We start from the raw sequence: 19,721 nt of genomic DNA on the forward strand, positions 1-19,721 counted from the left end.
CTATTTAACCCAGGGTCTGAGAGGGCAGAACACTATTTAACCCAGGGTCTGAGAGGGCAGAACACTATTTAACCCAGGGTCTGAGAGGGCAGAACACTATTTAACCCAGGGTCTGAGAGGGCAGAACACTATTTAACCCAGGGTCTGAGATGGCAGAACACTATTTAACCCAGGGTCTGAGAGGGCAGAACACTATTTAACCCAGGGTCTGAGAGGGCAGAACACTATTTAACCCAGGGTCTGAGAGGGCAGAACACTATTTAACCCAGGGTCTGTCTGAACACTATTTAACCCAGGGTCTGGCAGAACACTATTTAACCCAGGGTCTGAGAGGGCAGAACACTATTTAACCCAGGGTCTGAGAGGGCAGAACACTATTTAACCCAGGGTCTGAGAGGGCAGAACACTATTTAACCCAGGGTCTGAGAGGGCAGAACACTATACGTAGCAAAATGTGGAAAAAGTCAAGGGGTCTGAATACTTTCTGAACGCGCTGTAGATGCAAAAATGTCACTTCAGCCTGTGGTGCCTGGCCTTAAGCAAGCTTTTATGCTAATTGGAGAATTGTTTTTAAAAATCTAGCTCTAACAAACAGCTTGCCAGCCAAACTTTACATAATCGCCTCGTTCGTTCTACTTTTGGCTAATGACATGGAATACTGTAGACAGTTATGAAAGGAAGAAACAGATGGTTTGCTTTTTAAGATTGTGTACATGGTTGCCCATGTAAGAAAAAAGGTGTCATAGTTTTGTATATCTCCATAAACCCTAACACAAACTAAAGTGTAGACTTTCAACACCAACAGTCATTTACACCAACCCCAACCTCACACATATAAATTTCTTTATTGGACTGAAATGTGTTCTCACATGTCATATATACAGTATGTGGTTAGTTATGATCTAGTGTGTTAACCAATGTGGCAGAGTCAGCCCGACATTGACCCATATTGATGTTGTACCCTAATGGACTGAGTGGTATGGCAGGCGTCTCCATTTAAACACATTAACTTCATTAAATGAGCCACTCATTACAGATCAGCATGTTATTACTGTAAAGATCCATCAGAGATCTTGTTTTATCATGTTCCTGTCCTCTTGAGGAAAAGGTCTGCGATTCATTATCATGATTGATTCAGCTTTGTACTCAGAGACGGGGAGCTAAACCTCTGAAAGGTTTAGGTCTCGGGGTGTAGCCACTATTTGCAGTAGTTTAGTATAATCACTGACTCCGATTACCATTGAATTGAGGGCTTTAGTTGAGTATTTAGTCACTGGGAATTGAATTCCCATTATAGGTTTTGGGTGTATCATGTAACATTATAGATTGTTAATTATCCCTATGCCTGCCTTTCTAGTTCTGAGCTGTTGAGTGTGTTTTGCCACTCCCAGAATGGTTCCAAACAAGGTAATTAGTATGAATTAGTAATGCTTGCCTGCTTAGAGCATCATTGATTAACTACTGCCTTCACTGTTTGTGTCTTGAGACACAAAAAGAACGGTGATAATATGAGGCACTGTTTTGGTGTTCCTACTGGCTAGTCAAAGGCCGATAAAGGAATGGACTCAGGTGCGCCACCGGCTAAATCATATGGGGAGATCTCCCCATACCCCTCACTATAGCGTGTGCTGAGAATCCTTGACAGCCAGTGTAGAGGTTACCCTGAGTCCAGACAGCAGGGGATCTCACAGCTCAACACCCTTTACTTACTTAAATGATAATGCCCTCGAAGCCGGTGTTTGGGGGATATATTGGTATGAGTGTTGTTAGGGCCGAGAAGAAGCAAACAGCAAACTGTGCCAACATATCCTCCAAACACTGGCTTCGAGGGCATTGTCACTTTTATACAATGGGTTACCAACATATTCAAATAATCAAAATAACTACATACTATTTCATCCTTCCACAAGAGATAGTCCCGACACAAGTCTAGGGATGCTACCTAAGCCGACTACTCGTTCGTTCTATTGGTTCAGTTGCCAGTTGTTCAGTCTTTTTGTTCTTTATCTATGGACGCTACCCACTCGTTCGTTGTAAATATTCCATTGCCATATTGGCTGGCAATGTTCTTATTCCTTGCTTGCTCACCAACTATGACTAACTTGCAGTCACGTCAACAGTGCAGCCAGAATAACAACAAAGTAGCTGCATTTACAATTTAAGCTGTTTTCTAGTGACATTGATTTGGATACATCCATAACAATGAGCAAATGATGCACGATTTCATTGCATAGCTCTCTTGTCAGGACACTGTTGTTTGAGAGCTAGCCAACAACACAGCTAACACAATCACTTCAAGCTGAAGCTGGAAAAACCTCAAACTAGCTGCTCTTTGTTTAGTTTTACCTGTTTTCTATTGATGGTTATTTGTATATATCCATAGAAATGATGCTAATTCATGAGTTAGACTGGCTGAGAAAAGCTGCCTACCTGTCTGTCTCATCACGCTTCCCGACACGTTCATTGCTATGGGACAGCTGGAGATCAAATTTAAATATTGAAACAATATTGCAAATGTCGGAGAGATGGACAGCAAGTTTTAAACAAATCTCCGCCATTGAAAACTAAATGTTTGATGGTTTTCATAGTGGAGTTTATAAATTGCCTGTCTGGGCTGATGAGACAGTGGCTTGCTCAATCAGATGCAACAGAGTAAATAGGCTATATAACGTCATTGATTTAGCCGGTGGGAACTTGTGGAATAGACACCTGCTAGAATGAGGTTTTAACCAATCAGCACTCAGGATTAGACCCACCTCTTGTATGATACTGTATATCCTCCACTGTTATGTGTCCGCTGTCCCCATGTGTGATAATGCCTGTGTGCTGGCAGTGGCATCTCTCACTCTCTTTATCATGCTAAATCTTCTCCATGGTGGAATATAGAGCAGGTCATCAATAAGACATCACAAAACTCACTTGAATTGATAATTGTCATTAGTCTGCTGGACAATGTAGATACACAGGTAAAATGGGAGCTGTCTCAGTATGGCCTTGTAAATAACAACATATCAATGACTTAGTCTCTGAAGAGCTAATGAAGGCCAGCCCACTCTGGTATAGAGGGTACAATGATTGATGAAAGCATTGGAGTTTGTAACAACACCCCATGGGACACATTGTTCAGCATAAGTAATGACACCACAGGGGCAAACATGTACAATGTATCACCATAGTCGATTACAGGCAAAAAGGTAGTGGAAACAAGTCTCTTTCTTGCTTCAAAAGAAAAACATGACTTATTTAAAATAAAAAAATGAGCCTGAGCTTTTTCACAAGACCTTCAATATGAGTTGTACTGATGTAAGCATGGACTCTAAGGAGATAAGGAGTGGCAGGAGTGGTTAGCGCGTTGGGCCAGTAACCGATCGAATCCCCGAGCTGACAAGGTAAAAATCTCTTAACCCACTGTTCCTAGTCCGTCATTGTAAATAAGAATCTGTTCTTAACTGACTTGCCTATTTATATAACAATTAAGAGTATTGTCTGTAGAATAGAGGTGCTGTACACTCAGGACCTCCCGCCTATGTCATTTTGTCATTGGCTCCCATATCTCTCTTTCTCAGAGGAGGAGGCTGACTTTCTGAGTGGTGTGTCTTCTCGGCTGACTACACTTCTCACATATAGACACACATAGACTCTCACAGGTGAATCACAGGGCACATATCTCTTCAGTGTAGTGTTTTTGTACAAGCCATTATGTCCCTTTACCCTGCCTATGTCAGCACTGCTTCTCCATGCAAAGGAGACAGAGAGGTAAGAGCCAAGTGCTCAGCTTTAAAACTGCATCGACCCACAATACAGATTCCATTATTTCTTACACATAAACTGTCCTAATGATCTATTATTAATGCTAAAATGTATTGATTAATTCATGAAAACTATATGCCCCTTCCTGGTCATGGACTGTAATAAAATTGGTAGCGATTTCAATGCAGAGGCTATTCTCTCTCTCTCTCTCTCTCTCTCCCCTTCACTCGACAGGCCTCTGTGTGTAACTCTGGTCTTTAGTACGAAGGGCCAGAGATACCTGCGCATCGGGCTGGCTGTGCCTCTCTTTGGCTCGCTGGCCTTTCTGAGAAGGATGTTGGCGGATGAGGGGAAGATCTCCCCAGACCAGGTAGGTGATCTTGTCTCACTCTTCTTGATGATGCACACTATCCTCAGATTAATTCTCACTCCATTTTCCAAGTCTCTGATTAAATAAAATGGATACTCTAGCAATCTCTCTCTCTCTCTCTTTCAGGTGATCCTGACAGAGATCTACACCACAGGCTTTCAGCGCTCCTTCTTTGATGAGGAGGATCTGACGTGCATAGCCGAGACTGACATCATCTATGCCTTCCAGGCCCCTCCCCTATACATCAGAGGAGGCTCTTCACAATTCTCAGGTAACCGTAGCAACAACTACATATTCCAGGGACATTCAGATCAATATCATCACTATCAACCAAGATCCTCCAATAGAACCGGTCCCTTTTCCACTATGAGCAAGCAGGGGTCATTTCAGTCCCATCGGAAAATAAGCCTTTCTCAGTCAAGAGCATACAGAAGTACTGTATTAACAGAATGGGATGTACAACCTCTGTGAAATACCAGGGTATTATGTGAAAGTTTGTCCTTCATCTGGTGGTGATAATTACATGCTCTTTGTACTGCAGCTTTTACCCGAACTGTGCACTGTTGACACAATCCTTCCAAACATCAGGATGAACTACTGAGGAGAAATGCATTGTTTCTTTTTAAACAAGATAATGAATGTGTGTTTGTGTACTTTGGGTCTGATAGATTCCAGGAGGAACTCACAATGTAGAATAAGAAGTCCTTGGGGAACGTGTGCTTACAAACACATTTTCAATATAACTCAGATGCTCAGATCTACTCAAATCACCATCATTTTCCGCAAAGATTTGCTGTCATCGAATGATTTATGTTTGTAACAGCTGTTGGTGGAAGAAGGTGAGGACCAAGGTGCGGCGTGGTACATGTTCATGGTAATTTATTGACACTGAACACTAAATACAAAAATAACAACGGGAAATAACCAAAATAGTCCTGAAAGGTACAAAACAGAAATCAACTACCCACAAAACCCATGTGGTAAAAGCTACCTAAGTATGGTTCTCAATCAGAGACAACGATAGACAGCTGCCTCTGATTGAGAACCACACCCGGCCAAACAAAGAAATACAAAACATAGAAAATTAACATAGAATGCCCACCCTAGTCACACCCTGGCCTAACCAAAATAGAGAATAAAAGCCTCTCTATGGCCAGGGCGTGACAATGTTTGAAATATCTCTTCTCTGTAATTGTACTGATGATGTGAAGGGCAAACAGACATTGTTCCTAGAAGCCAGATTGTGTGGATAGTTTTACCACGTTATTCACTCTGGGTTTGGCAGAGCTGGGTTTGTCCCTGAAAATGATACTTCTTTGCATCACCACTGAGCAAAGTGATTACAGACATCAGAGACATCTCTGTCTCTCCTTTATCATCTTTGGTTAGACCACACATAATAGACTATTCAGTTTGAATGGACTGCACACACACACACACACACACACACAGGCAGACACTGAATCCTCCTGGGATGTTTTATCAGACTGTATACGTAGTGGGGTTGATATGGAGAGGCCTCTCTCACCACCTCCCTGCTGAACAGAGCATCCTCTCATTTCATGCACATCCAGTTTGATAACATAACTCAAACACTGTTACACAATGAATACTGAGTAATCATTTTGTAATCATTATCTATTTGGCCTAAAGCTGACGGGCGTGAAATGTGGTACTGTACTGATGCAGGAGGCTTCACCTCAGCTTATACCTCATTGGGTTGTGTAATGTGCCTCTTTAAATCATGATGAGTTGTCACTCCTCGTAAACGTTTATGGTCACTGCTGCTAATGGAAGGTACATTTTGTGTACTTGAAATCAATATGCCTTTAGGGATCATGCACCTCACGCATATTAACTATGAATGGGAATGGAGTCTGTTCTTCCCCAGAACAGTGTCTACATTGATTTAAAAGACTCCTCTACTATACCACTCATGTACTACTCTCTAGTTTACATACAGCATACTTTACTCACTACTTCTCTCAGTATGAAAAGCATGTGGGACTCTCTGCTTGGAAGAAATCTTTTCAATAAGCAATTGACAGCATTGTTCAGGTACAGACTGACCAGACAGCAGCTAATTTCTCCACAGTTTCTGGGTCAGGAGGACTGCCATAATGCCTCTATAGCTGTAAGTTAAAGTTTCTAAAGTGTTCATGTTCGGCTTTGCTCTTGTTACAGAAAACCTGAGCTCCCCTGAATTGTATAGTAACTCCTAGACAGATGTTCAACACTAAAGTTGCAGGCTTGTGCTTTGACAAACTGGATATGTCTGAATACCTAGACTGTCTGAATGGAGTGTCTCAGGTACCAATAGAAGCTGTCAAGCTGAGGCATCAACTGAAATGAATTGTAGCACTTACTGTATGGCTAAAAAAAACAAGAGCCTTGGCACCATGTACATTAGTCCGTGAATTCAGAGGGTGACTCACTTTAAGCACATCAGCGACTGGCTGTCACTAAAGGCTCTCACTAAATGTCCTAAAATCATGTTCAAAATCATACAAATGTGAAGCAGGGGCTGTCCACCTCTGTTTGACACACAGCCTATCAGTAATGTCACTTCACACCTTGATGAGCGGCCTGTAGAAAAATGGTGGAGTGTGCGTTTGTCTGTGCCTGGCAGCATTTTCATTTGTTTGTCAGGGAGAATGAGTAATTGAGTCCCTGTCAACAAGGTTTACATGAACTATCTACAATGTATGGAATATCCCAGTGTGGCACAAAAGATTAATGAGAGATGATGGTGTCTGGGAGTATTTTCCTCCTGCCTGACCTTTCATGGCATGGTGAAATAGGAAGAGAGGTGTAAGCACTTTCTATGTCAGTTTATGTAAACATCGATTCTGTACCCACAGAGCTCCATTGTCATGGCAATTCTCATAGAAGTATCTTATTTCACATTCAGTGAAGTGCATCATACACACAGACAACATGTTCTTTCTCTATCAGGTATTCCCCTTGTTCAGGTTGCATTTGGTTGACAGTGTCTTGTTTGTTCATACCAGGCTCATATTGAGGACATTAATAACAGATTGCATGACTTCATCTAATCAATGACTGATCCAAACTCAGTCGACCCTGCAGCCCACCATGACATGGTTTGTCCATTGTGTCTCTAATATAGTATGGTTGTAATACAGTATGCTGCCTGGCTGCCAGGCCATAGAGTTCCCCCTGTCAGGGCATCAGTGGGATTTTACACATGTGCTTCAATCAGCCAGGGCTTCCAGTTTAGGTGGAACTGATGTGGAACGCTTGTTTGAAAAGCCCAATAATTAGTTCAGGCTCCTCAGTGTGGACACATTCAGAAGCCTGGCTAACTAGGTCACTCAGTGGAGGAGACGAACGCCATGAAGTCATCACTAGGGCTGTTATGGTGACTGTATTACGGCCACACCGGCGGTCACGAATCATGACGGCACTCAAATGACACATGACCGTTTAGTCAGGGTAATTAAGCTTCTCCAAGCTCTGATGCTGCTGATGGTTATTAGTAGCCTACCAAACTTACTAACTGTGAAAGGATCGACGCAGGAGATAGGAAGCAGGTACAGGGAGTGAAGGTGTAATAACTGACGGACATGAAACAGAACAGGAACACTGTCTGGACAGGAACACATAACAATTAATGTGGACACAGGGAACACCACCGAGGAACAGACAGATATACAGGGGCAATCAACCATGTGAAAGAGTCCAGGTGAGTCCAATGAGCTCTGCTGCGTATAATGATGGTGACAGGTGTGTGTAAAGACGGGTAGCCTGGCGCCAGGGAGGGGGAGCGGGCGTGACAAGCTGCATGGTACTCGGCACTATATTGTCCCTCTAATCACTCTGACATCAATGCAAATGTAATCAAAAATCTAATCAAACACTTCATGAGAGGCCATGAGCTCATGTTGTCGATCATATCTTGAGGCTATGCAATTGTGTGCTAAAACAGAGTGATGGCTATTAAAAGAGGAGGTTCCCATCAGCTTTCTATAGGCTAGGCCTACTATATTTATTTCTCAACCTTCCTAATATAAGCACATTTCTTCTCTTTACAACAGGAGTATATCCTATCTGGCTGGCATGAAAATTAACTACGGGAAAAGTGCCCTCCACTCGTTATTTAAGTGCAAGATGACGTCCATTTCCCCCTGCCCCCTGTTTTGAGACCGGTGCATGATAATGGTCCATTCTAAATCAAAACAAATCTCACACATATATATTATTTAGTATATGTAAAGACAAAATTAAATCAAGAACAGTCTGATGGGTGACTATATTAGCCTATCACTTGTGAATGATATATTATCACTTGTGAAAGATGTGCAGCAAGGCAAGAAACAGCTCGTGCCTTTTTTACTTTTTTTTTTTAGTTTTTCAAATCAAAGTCTCGCACCTCATGTAGCTTAGTCCATAGGCCTATATTTTTTGATACGGTTTGTATCACAACTAAAGTGGCCAAATACCTTTTTTAAATGAAGCACATTAATGTGCTTTACAAGGGGTGTAGAGCCTAACTGGCATACATACTGTATGCAGTGCGTGAGTTTCAAGTTTGGGGAAGATCATTGTCACCATAAAAATTCACCTTACATGCTCAATCACACTTTTGAGAATAGTGTTTTTCCCGCTAATTGATTGCATTTTGGAACATTTGCGCGTATAGCCTTCTGCTGTGTGCACTTTACTGCTCTTATAATGTGAAGAAATAGCCTAAATGTTTATCAATATTTTAAGCTAAACATTCTGATCAGTTGCGTCAGCCTCGATGCTTTAAAAAATGTTTTTGGATGCTAGTGGTTGTATTCATTCGGGATCTATTGCATCCCACAATTGTCCCAGACTATGTTTGGAATATTTATTTCTCACACAGAATAGAATTGGTCAACTTTTGTATTATGGGGGATAGTAGATTGACATAAGCTAGTGCTTTTGCTGTTCATTAGGCCTACTCGAAAAGTAAATATGGACAGTTCTTCTAATATCTTCAATGTGCGAGTCGGAATTGGCGTCCCTGATTTGTCTGTCTTCACTTGTAGCTTGAGAAAAAGATCCGATCACTATCAAGTATGAAGGTAAGACCCAGACGCAGACCACGTCGAATAAACAATATGTTAATTTACCAGCAGGGGCAGCTAATAGACAGGCAAGGCAGGCATGCATAGTAAACCAGAGGTGGGGCAACGGTACCGGGCCGCAGGTAGGGTCAGGGGCAGGCGGAATGGTCAGACAGGACAGGCAAGGGTCAAAACCAGGAGGGTGAGAAAAGAGAGACAGGGAAAAGCAGGAGCTGAGATAAAACGCTGGTTGACTTGAACAAACAAGACGAACTGGCAACAGACAAACAGAGAACACAGGTATAAATACACAGGGGATAATGGGGAAGATGGGCAACACCTGGATGGGGGTGGAGACAATCACAAAGACAGGTGAAACAGATCAGGGTCTGATAGATCACGTGACGGTTATTGGCAAATAAGAGTTGAGCTATCTGAGAGAGCCAGGAGAGTGAGAGGTGTTTCAGAGCATGCAACCGGGAGAAGGGAATTATAATTATTATATTCACCCCAAGGACACAACGGCCTCAAAAGACATGGATTTTTTTAGGGGAATTACGGCCAAACAAAGGGGATGACGGCAAGAAATCCGAGGCATTATCAAGTGCTTGTCAAATTGTGAATGAGAGAGGAGGTCGTGTGGTGCCAGGACAACAACCTCTCCCTCGTGTTGTGCCAGGACAACAACCTCTCCCTCAACGTGATCAAGACAAAGGAGATGATTGTGGACTATAGGAAAAAGTGGACCGAGCACACCCCCATTCTCATCGACGGGGCTGCAGTGGAGCAGGTTGAGAGCTTCAAGTTCCTTGGTGTCCACATCACCAACAAACTAACATGGTACAAGCACACCAAGACAGTCGTGAAGAGGGCACGACAAAACCTATTCCCCCTCAGGAGACTGAAAAGATTTGGCATGGGTCCTCAGATCCTCAAAAGGTTCTACAGCTGCATCCTGACGGGTTGCATCACTGCATGGTATGGCAACTGCTCCGCCTCCAACCGCAAGGCACTACAGAGGGTAGTGCGTATGGCCCAGTACATCACCGGGGCCAAGCTTCCTGCCATCCAGGACCTCTATACCAGGCTGTGTCAGAGAAAGGCCCTAAAAGTTGTCAAAGACTCCAGCCACCCTAGTCTTAGACTGTTCTCTCTGCTACCGCACGGCAAGCGGTACCGAAGTGCCAAGTCTAGGACCAAGAAGCTTCTAAACAGCTTCTACCCCCAAGCCATAAGGCTCCTGAACATCTAATCAAATGACTACCCAGAATATTTGCATTGCCCCCCCTCTTTTACACCAATGCTAATCTCTGTTGTTATCATCTATCATCACTTTAATAACTCTACCTACATGTACATTGACTGTGTACCGGTACCCCCTGTATATATTCTCGCTATTGTTATTTTACTGCTGTTCTTTAATTACTTGTTACTTTTATTTCTTATTCTTATCTGTATTTTTTAAAACTGCATTGTTGGTTAAGGGCTCGTAAGTCAACATTTCACTGTTAGGTCTACACCTGTTGTATTCGGGGCATGTGACGAATAACATTTGATTTGATTAAATGTGCACAGCCTGCGCAAATGACAATGCAGAGCTCATGCCTTTCATGTGACTTTTTTCAAATCATCATTAGTGGCATCATGCAGTCTTGTATTAAAAATACAAACGTTGTTCTATATGTTTTGATCACAACTAAAGTTGCATAAATAACTCTAAATTAAGCATTTAGGAAGACCTGTTTCCTTGTTAACCGCTCAACACTGAATAGCCGGATGTGCGCGCTCCCTCAGAAATCCTTTAGAGAAGATATATTTTCGATTTTATTCATACTATGAAATAATGCCACGAAATTCTAAGCGAATCTTGTCTGCTAAATGAACTAGTGTATCCCACAGCCATATAGCCAGATCAGCACCGAACATAAGGACAAAGGGTATGCTATTCTGTTCTTCTGAAATAGACTACATTTTCTTCATTTCCTGTTTCTTTAGACCTGTCTAAAATACATAATGGATTTATTGTGATGGTGTAGGCTATGGATTTAATAGACTTTAAAAAATATAGATGTTCCAAAGGTCTGTATCAGTGGCTTATAGGCTATGCGTGGAAGCCAGGAGATGCTGAATGTGTTTATGTTAATTAACGGTCAATTTCCGTGAGACCGGCAGTTATTTGCTTGACAATCACCGGCTGACAAAATGTCATGACCGCCACCGCCCTAGTAATCACTGACGTCTCAGTCTCGGTATGTGGTCAGTTTGGTGTCTGTCTTCGCTATAGGGCTTTACGGCTTTCTCAGAACCAGTCAACAACTGACCATGCTAATCCAGTCATTGAAGTGGATCTCTTTGAGGGCAGATGTGTTTAATTACTGGCTTTCACAGTGTTCAGGCTGGCTCATCCTGTCCTTCACATCTGTCAGGGAATTGAACATTAAAATGTTTCTCAGACGTAACCCTAGACTACAGGAAAGTGAATACACAACTATTCCATTATCTTATAGAGAGTCATATCACTCATGACAGGAGACTACAATCAACAGGCATATTAAATTACATTTGTGTGCGTGCGTGTGTGTACAAGTTGAAGTTTCTGTGTATCTACAGGAATCTGCCGTGGGCTATTTTGACACTCTCCCTCCGTCATTCTGAAAAACTGACATCAACCTAAAGGTAGGAAACTGGTTGTAATTTAATGACCAGTGAAAAGACCTTGGGGGAGATGTCTTGAAACAATAAATTTCTGAATACATTTCCAAATATAAAGAAATACACTTTGATTTAATGACTGATGAGAGTCCTCCTCCCACCTAGCATCAATCACGTGGGGACAGTCCATGAGGTGACCTCTGCTGAATTCGGCACAGCCAGAAGAGGACTGGCCACTCCTCACAGCCTGGTTCCTCTCTAGGTTTCTTCTTAGGTTATGGCCTTTCTAGGGATTGCTTGCTTGCTGTTTGGGGTTTTAGGCTGGGTTTCTGTACAGCACTTTGAGATATCAGCTGATGTAAGAAGGGCTATATAAATACATTTGATTTGATTTTAATTCTGAAGGTTTCAACAGTCATTAAAGAAGGGCTTCTTTACATAAAATCATCCTCACAGCGATCAGAGGTCAACACTTATGTAAATTGCAGAGCATGATTGAAGAGTTTGATCAGCTGCTTCATTAGTTGAACATGAATAAATGAAGGGCAGTAATACTCTTCCTCATTATGTTCACTCTCGGGTCAGGGCTCTATCATATCAGAGCTGTTTACATGAAGTGTCTGATTGATATTGAATAGGTCTTTGTTTCCATGCATTCCTTCACTCTCCTATATCCTGGTATTAGACCTGTGGTGTGGCTGGATTGAATGGTGGGATATTTGGCGGCTTTGGGACCTTCAAGCGTGACATTCACCGTTGGCGATGATTAATTGTGAGCTGGATGGGTGTAAACAGCGGTGTTTAATACAACGCTGTGGTTTTGGGAGAACACTGTCTCTGGGCCAATCAATAGCTGCTCGTTTCTGTCTACAGTCCTATTTACCATGTGATTTATCACCAAGTGTTTTGGGGAGCCAGTGCCGCCTGAAATGTTGGCATTGTCTGTAGGTTGGTGATCTCGTTCCCAGACACTCCTGCACAAATGTGAGTAGAGTCTGGTGGACCAGCGCATCAAACTTGGTCAAATCATAGAGCTGGGAGAAACTCCTGGCACATAGGCATTGGCTTAATCTAACTAATCTACCAACCAATCATCTCCCACAACACCTTCCCCCTAACCCTCCCCCTTATGCTAGTACATCACAAGCACAGAGCACCACAAGCACACCACACCACAAGCACATGTGATTCGCTAAAATGAAATGATGACATATACTTTGCCATAGAATCACTCACATATAATTCCATGGTCACTCCCACTAAGGCCAACTTTGAGTGGTTGATATCCCAGGCTTATATGCGCTGTGCGCAATAGCCTGGGGATGAGGTTAGTGGGTTGGTAACACAGCATCTGCTAATGTCTGTGAGTGCTGTAATTTCATCAGGCTTTTGCTCAGTCACACTCTACAGTGTGAGGGAAGAGAAGTTAGCTGGTGAGAAGTGCTGGCACCCACCAGGAGTGAAAAGCTTCATCAGATAAGACCATCCTGCTGGGAGAGTCTGCAGCGCCCGCTCCATCTGTTCTCCCTTCTGGTTCACTCCTCCCCAAATAGAATGTCTCGCCAAGTCTTATATTTAACATTCCTTCACACCCCCCCCCTCTTGTCTCCTCCCTCTTTCCTCCTCTCCTGCAGGGTACCACCACAGCCTGCCGTCCTCACCATACTCCTCCGGGCCCGAAGGTCAAAGGTTACCTCCATCCGGAACTTTGTCAACAGAGTTCCTGAACCATGGTGTGCCAGTGAAGATCCTGTTGCTGGTGTGCAATGCCGCCTGGAATGCCCAGCAGGCTGTCAGGTTAGGTGACTGTTTCAAACACACTCTGGGATCTAAGGGGCGGTTGGTGTTGTTCACCTCTTCATACTGTCACTCAGAAGTGAAAGAGAAAGTTGCAGTTATAACATAAGGTCATGAGTCATTTCTAAATATAGGCTTTTCATTCGACTTTGGGCCAGCAGGAAAACATCTCACAACTGTAATGTAAATTGGGAAGCACATATGCAGCACAGAAAGGGCTCTACTATCTCATGTGACAGTTGAATGAGCCACAGTCAATGAGTCACAGCCTCTAAGACTTTCTTGTCAATCTAATTGAGATGCGAGTCTCCAACTGAATGGTTGTGAAGTTTGACATCTGACACGATGGAGTAATCCATCAGACATCCAGCCCGACAGCAGTGGAGGGATCAATACTCGCTCAGGAGACCTCACGGAGTCGGACATGAGAAATCCAATCCCATCCAGAAGGCTTAGTGTCTCTCAGCTGATTAACCCTCCCACTGGGCACCACACACTGGTGTCAGATGTCAAACTTCACAACCAATCAACGTTGTTTCAACATAATTTGTCAACATATTGTGATGTGGACTCAACTTGGAAAATACATTGGATTTGAAAAAAGTAATCAACCAGTACTGTTTTCATCTCATTTCAACCAGAGTTGTAAACATAAAAATGCGTGTAAAACAGGAAAGGTTCACCCATTTTGAATGTTATATTGTTTTTGTGCATCCCTGAGTGATGTTCTATCAATTCCCTGGGTCCTTTCATGTTTTCATGTGTATCTGAGTTATTGGCGTTCAAGCAGGCAGACATCCGTCTGGTATGACGTAGCACCGTGGTAAAGTCACTCTCACTACATAACACGGGAGGATGTCTTCTCTTAAATGAGCCATTGGTTATATTTTTGCAATATTCCTACCTCGAGAAATGTTTTATTTAACAGAGGGTCTAGCCCATTTTCCCTATTTGTCTGCCTCTTGGGTTGTAAATCCAGGGTGCATTGCATGGTGCCGTTGCCAGATATATGAAAGAAAGGAATGAAGGAACGTATATAACGCCCCACCCAGCAGACTGTCGACCATTCGCGTTGACGTTGTCATGCTGTGTCACACGGTTGCGAAACCTATCGTTACGCAATCCCTTCTCAAAGTCAGTGTATATGTCGAGAAATGTGCCTATGTTCATCTAAAGCACGTAATGTCACGATTCCAAAGCTATACGATATTACAGGTAGCAAGTTAATTATCTCACATCTCGGAAATATTTGTAATGTTGTACTTCTTGTTGACGAAATTAGTGCTAGTGTTGATTTTTGAGCTAGCGTGAGGGGAAGGGTGAAGATATTCACTCCTTAAAAGGAGAGCGTTCCTTGTCCCAGATCGCCCAGAATACACCGGCCTGTACCATAGACATAGCATGTGCAACGTTTCCCATCTCCTCAATCTATATCTGCAGTTGAGAATGTCAGACTCCACTATGTGGGGCACATCGATCTACAGGTTGAACATGCTGAGATTGTAGACTCCTAAATTGATAGTGCAGTTTTTTAAGGGGATTTTACAGCTAACTAGCTACTGCACATGCTGATATTGGTATTATTGTGTGTAGCTATGTTTTCTTGTTTGATAGCTAGCTACCTAGCCAGCCAGCCCATAAAGAAAGCATTGCATGTGGATTTTGTAGTCGATTTGAGCTGTAACACATATCCACAACGATTTTCCATTTTGTTGCCAACCTTATTATAACGCCAAAATGAAACATTGGTTCACCCAAAAATATTATTCTCGCATATTAGTGTCAACACTGTAAACTCATTTTTGTTGAGATGGAGACGTGAATCCAACATTTTAATAACAAAATGTTTTTTTAAATCAACCAACCGTCCTTCATATACAAGACAATATCCAAAGGTAAAATTGTTTTATTATTATCATCGTATTTGAAATCCTATTTACAGGGCTAATGGTAACTACTTCTAAACTTCCCAAAATCCAATCAACCATGGATGAATGATAGTATACCTAGCTACACGTTGAAATGATGGTGTCCTTTGTTGGGCAAATCAGATGTCAATGTAGCCGACGTAAACCCAAACTCACTCTGAATTTACTTTCACATACAGCTTGGGTATGAGAAGTAAGAGGAGTTACTGTCAACTATTCTATGTTATTTAGGTAGTCTACACAAAGGAGTATGAAAACTGATCAATGTCTAAATGTGTTGACATGATAGCTCAGCTGAAACGAACACAGCTTGTTTCCCAAGCTTAGCAGGGTACACAGAGGTAGGCATCTGGATGGTGGACTTGATCGCACTGATATTGAAATAATATAAAATAAAATATGTCCAATCAAATCTAAAATGCAACATAATTTCAATATAGGAAAAAAAACTAGAGGTTTCAACGCAATTTCAACGTATACATAGTTCTGATGATTATGCTGAAATTAGATTGATGTAAGCACCTGTTAGTCAAGTAAAGTCAATGTATTTAAGTTGAAGTCTTACCCTAATTTCAATGTTGGTTGAAATGAGATGAAAACAGTACTGGTTGACTTTTTTAAATTTTTTTTTTTAATCCAATGTATTTCCAGGTTTATTCCACGCCACAATACATTGGAAAATTACCTTTAAACAATGTTGATTCAACCAGTGTGTGCCCAAGTGGGCTCAGACCTGTCTCTGTCTCATCAGGTGAATGGTGAAGATATTTGTGTACAGAGAAAATGACATGTGGATTGCACTCTTTGTCTTTTTCTTATTGTCCTACAGGGAATAGGTTTGCAGGTACATTCATCTAACCAGCACAGTGTGAAATTTTAATTTCAGTGTCATTGCTTTGTTTAACCGTCAACTCCGAAGTGAGTGAATATATTTTTGAAGACCTTCTTGATGAATCTAATTAGTATAATAAAACATTAGTTTAAACTAGAGATGTCAGTCATTTTGCATTGGATGCGTCTCCGCCGGTGTCACCCTTCCGCATCTGCAGTGATAGGTAAAAGCACTAGAGCGACAATCGGTCTTCTCACAAAATCGTCTGTAGCGTCCGAACAAAACATGAGACTTTCACGAGCATGATGGTTTTGCTCTACGACCCCTACACATGTCTTGGAAGTCATCTGAATTCGGTACAGCCAATTTGCCAGCTTCTGTCTGTTGCGTCTGAGCAGTTTGGTGGTCTACACACTAATATGACCCCTCTAGAAAGCTGAGACTCTCACGTATGTGTCAGTTGCCCACAACAAGAGTTGTCTGAAGGTCTCCCGGTACCAGTTGAAAAGAATGATGGAATTACAGTATATATGGAGACTGTTCAGTGCCAAAATTAAGGGGTTAAATTACCTATCATAGATGCAGGACAGACATTTCCAAACAAACTTACTTTGGAATTTGTTGGGCACTATCTGTTGTTCCAAGTAGTGAATCTGTTATTAAAAGCATTTGTATGGGCTAATAGCAGTAAGGCCAAATAAAATTATTGATCAAATAGCTAAATTATCCTTGGTATGACCTTCTTAAAACAATTCCATATAACGTAGTAAAAGAGCTAAGAGCTTGCTGTCTAATCCATATCATCTCTGGACACGGCATGCTTTAGATGTGAGTTCCTCGCTGAGATCGTTCAAAGCCAGATTGCTAGACATTATAGTCTGAAATCCAGTCCTGTTTGTAGCAGGCCACCTCACCCATATTGATTTAATGTATTTTGCATTTGCTTAGATGTTTCTTTCCTAGTGAACCCATCATTATGCACAGTGTGGGACAGGACAAACAAATCATAATGTGACCCATATTGATGCTGAGTCTTATTTCCATGCAGACAAACTGCCTGTTGAGGAGAGATGCGATGCGGATCAGGGGGAATTCTGACACATTTCATAGTCTCCATTGGATGATCTTATCACAAGTGTCAGATGCTTTTTGGATCAAATAACTTTCTCATTTGTTTTGGTCTGAAAGATGAAAATAAATCTGACTCTGCCATAAGCGTGAAATTATTATTAAGAGATATGAGCTCTGCATTATTTTTGCATTTTATTCCAAAGACGCAGCTAGAAAATGTGGTTCCTTGGAAGTTGTGGGTTAGTGAACGTATGTTTTTGGTTTCACAATGGTTGGGAACAAAGCCATACGTTTTGTGACTGGTAAAAAGGAATGTTTTTTCAACGTTCTGAGAACAGAAGGGAACATTTCGCCTGTTCTGGGAACATTTATTTTTAGGTTGCAGGGAGGTTCTGAGAATGTTTTACTCTGGTTCCTTGAAAGTTTTACTGGGAGATTTTATTAATGCTCTGAGAACAGAAATTATATGTTATTTTGAGGTTTTTGAATTAACTTCCTTTCAAACTTTCAGAAATACTCCTCAGTTTTATCAGTTGTCCGGGAGGCTGTTCTCAGACAATCCCACAGGTGAAGAAGCTGGATGTGGAGGTCCTGGTCTGGCGTGGTTACATGTGGTTTGCGGTTGTGAAGTTGGTTGGACATATTGTCAAATTCTCTAAAATAATGTTGGATGCGGCTTATGGTAGAGAAATTAACATTCAATTCTCTGGCAAAATCCCTGGTGGACATACCTGCAGTCAGCATGCCAATTGCACACTCCCTCAAATCTTGAGACATCTGTGGCATTGTGTTGTGTGACACAATTGCACATTTTAGAGTGGCCTTTAATTGTCCCCAGCACAAGGTACTGCTGTGTAATGATCATGTTGTTTAATCAGTTTCTTGATATGCCACACCTGTCAGGTCAATGGATTATTTTAAGAAAGGAGAAATGTTCACGAACAGGGATGTAAACAAATGTGTTCACAAAATTTGAGAGAAATAAGCTTTTTGTCCAGTATATAATCTTCTTTTCTCTATCCATGGAATTAGTCCACTGCGCCACCAGGATTGAGCTAGCATGCCATGTTTTTTTACGCATACAAAATACAAGCTATTAATTTTAGTCTATTCAAACATACTCCATTTCAACTGAAACAAACACTCATTATGATCAGGCCAATGAGTGGGTGTGGCCAACGCACCTGAACATACTTTAACAAGATAGAGGATAGAGTTTTTTAAATGCTGAGAACAGAATATATATGTTTTTAAATAATATTTGTAGAAAGTTCTCTAAACGTTACTAGTTTTCTGTGGTTTTTATGGAAAGTTTTTGTAAGCCTCCCTCTGAAAAATGTGAGAACATGACTTTAAATAGAACCATGATGAAACCTGTAGGAAACGTTATGCTAATGTACAGAAATTCCCACAGAAGAACATTGTTTCTTAACATTCTTGGAACAATTAGAGAACATGACTTTAGATAGAACCATGATGAAACATTATGCTGAAGTACTTTAAAAACAAATGTATGTTCTCTGAACTATTTGAGAATATTCCCAATGTCAAACCAGTTGAACAATGTTCCTACAGTAGAACATTACCAGAATTGAAATTAAATGTAAACATGTTTGAAGGAAACTTTCTGTTAAAGTAATGAAATACCAAGGAAATTAAGTTTAGTCAAGTTCCTTAAATGTGCTGAGAATGTTCCAGTTTCCCAGAAAGTTGTGGGAAGGTTGTATACAAAATAACCATAGGAAAACCACGCTCTCACCAAGCTCTAAGAAACATATGGTTCTCAGAACGTTATGTGCTAGCTGGTTGTTGTTTTTTAGGCTCTTGCCCTGAGATGAACCCAAATTATTCAATTTTGACCTGTGTAATCTTTATAATTTATGCACCCTCTTAAAGCTGTGTGTGCTACTCTTAGTTAATCAGGGGTTAATTATCAAGACGATTCATTTCTTCAGAAAATATTTGTGAAATTGTCCTCTGAAAAGGTCTGTTTCAATGGAGCTAATTCTGTGTATTTCTGTAGTATGTCTTTGGATTGTTATCGCACCACTACCCCAGCTACGCTCCATTCTGCTGCCTTGGTTATGACGTTGGCAGGCTTGGCCATGCGCTAGTCCTCACAGCTGCCTTGGTTATGACGTTGGCAGGCTTGGCCGTGCGCTAGTCCTCACAGCTGCCTTGGTTATGACGTTGGCAGGCTTGGCCGTGCGCTAGTCCTCACAGCTGCCTTGGTTATGACGTTGGCAGGCTTGGCCGTGCGCTAGTCC

The 19,721-nt window shown here is 41.7% G+C and overlaps 1 protein-coding gene across 1 annotated transcript in view; it reads left to right on the plus strand.

Annotated features, from left to right (window-relative positions):
• The window catches only part of LOC124015749 (ubiquitin carboxyl-terminal hydrolase 43-like), a 99,398-nt gene that overhangs the window by 55,218 nt on the left and 24,459 nt on the right, over positions 1-19,721 (plus strand). Inside the window, exons 5-7 of the mRNA XM_046331202.1 lie at positions 3,985-4,120; positions 4,247-4,391; positions 13,461-13,623. Coding sequence (XP_046187158.1) covers positions 3,985-4,120; positions 4,247-4,391; positions 13,461-13,623 — 444 coding nt within the window. The remainder of the gene's footprint in view (positions 1-3,984; positions 4,121-4,246; positions 4,392-13,460; positions 13,624-19,721) is intronic.

This window comes from Oncorhynchus gorbuscha, linkage group LG26, assembly GCF_021184085.1.
Source record: "Oncorhynchus gorbuscha isolate QuinsamMale2020 ecotype Even-year linkage group LG26, OgorEven_v1.0, whole genome shotgun sequence".
Taxonomy (NCBI): Eukaryota; Metazoa; Chordata; class Actinopteri; order Salmoniformes; family Salmonidae; genus Oncorhynchus; species Oncorhynchus gorbuscha.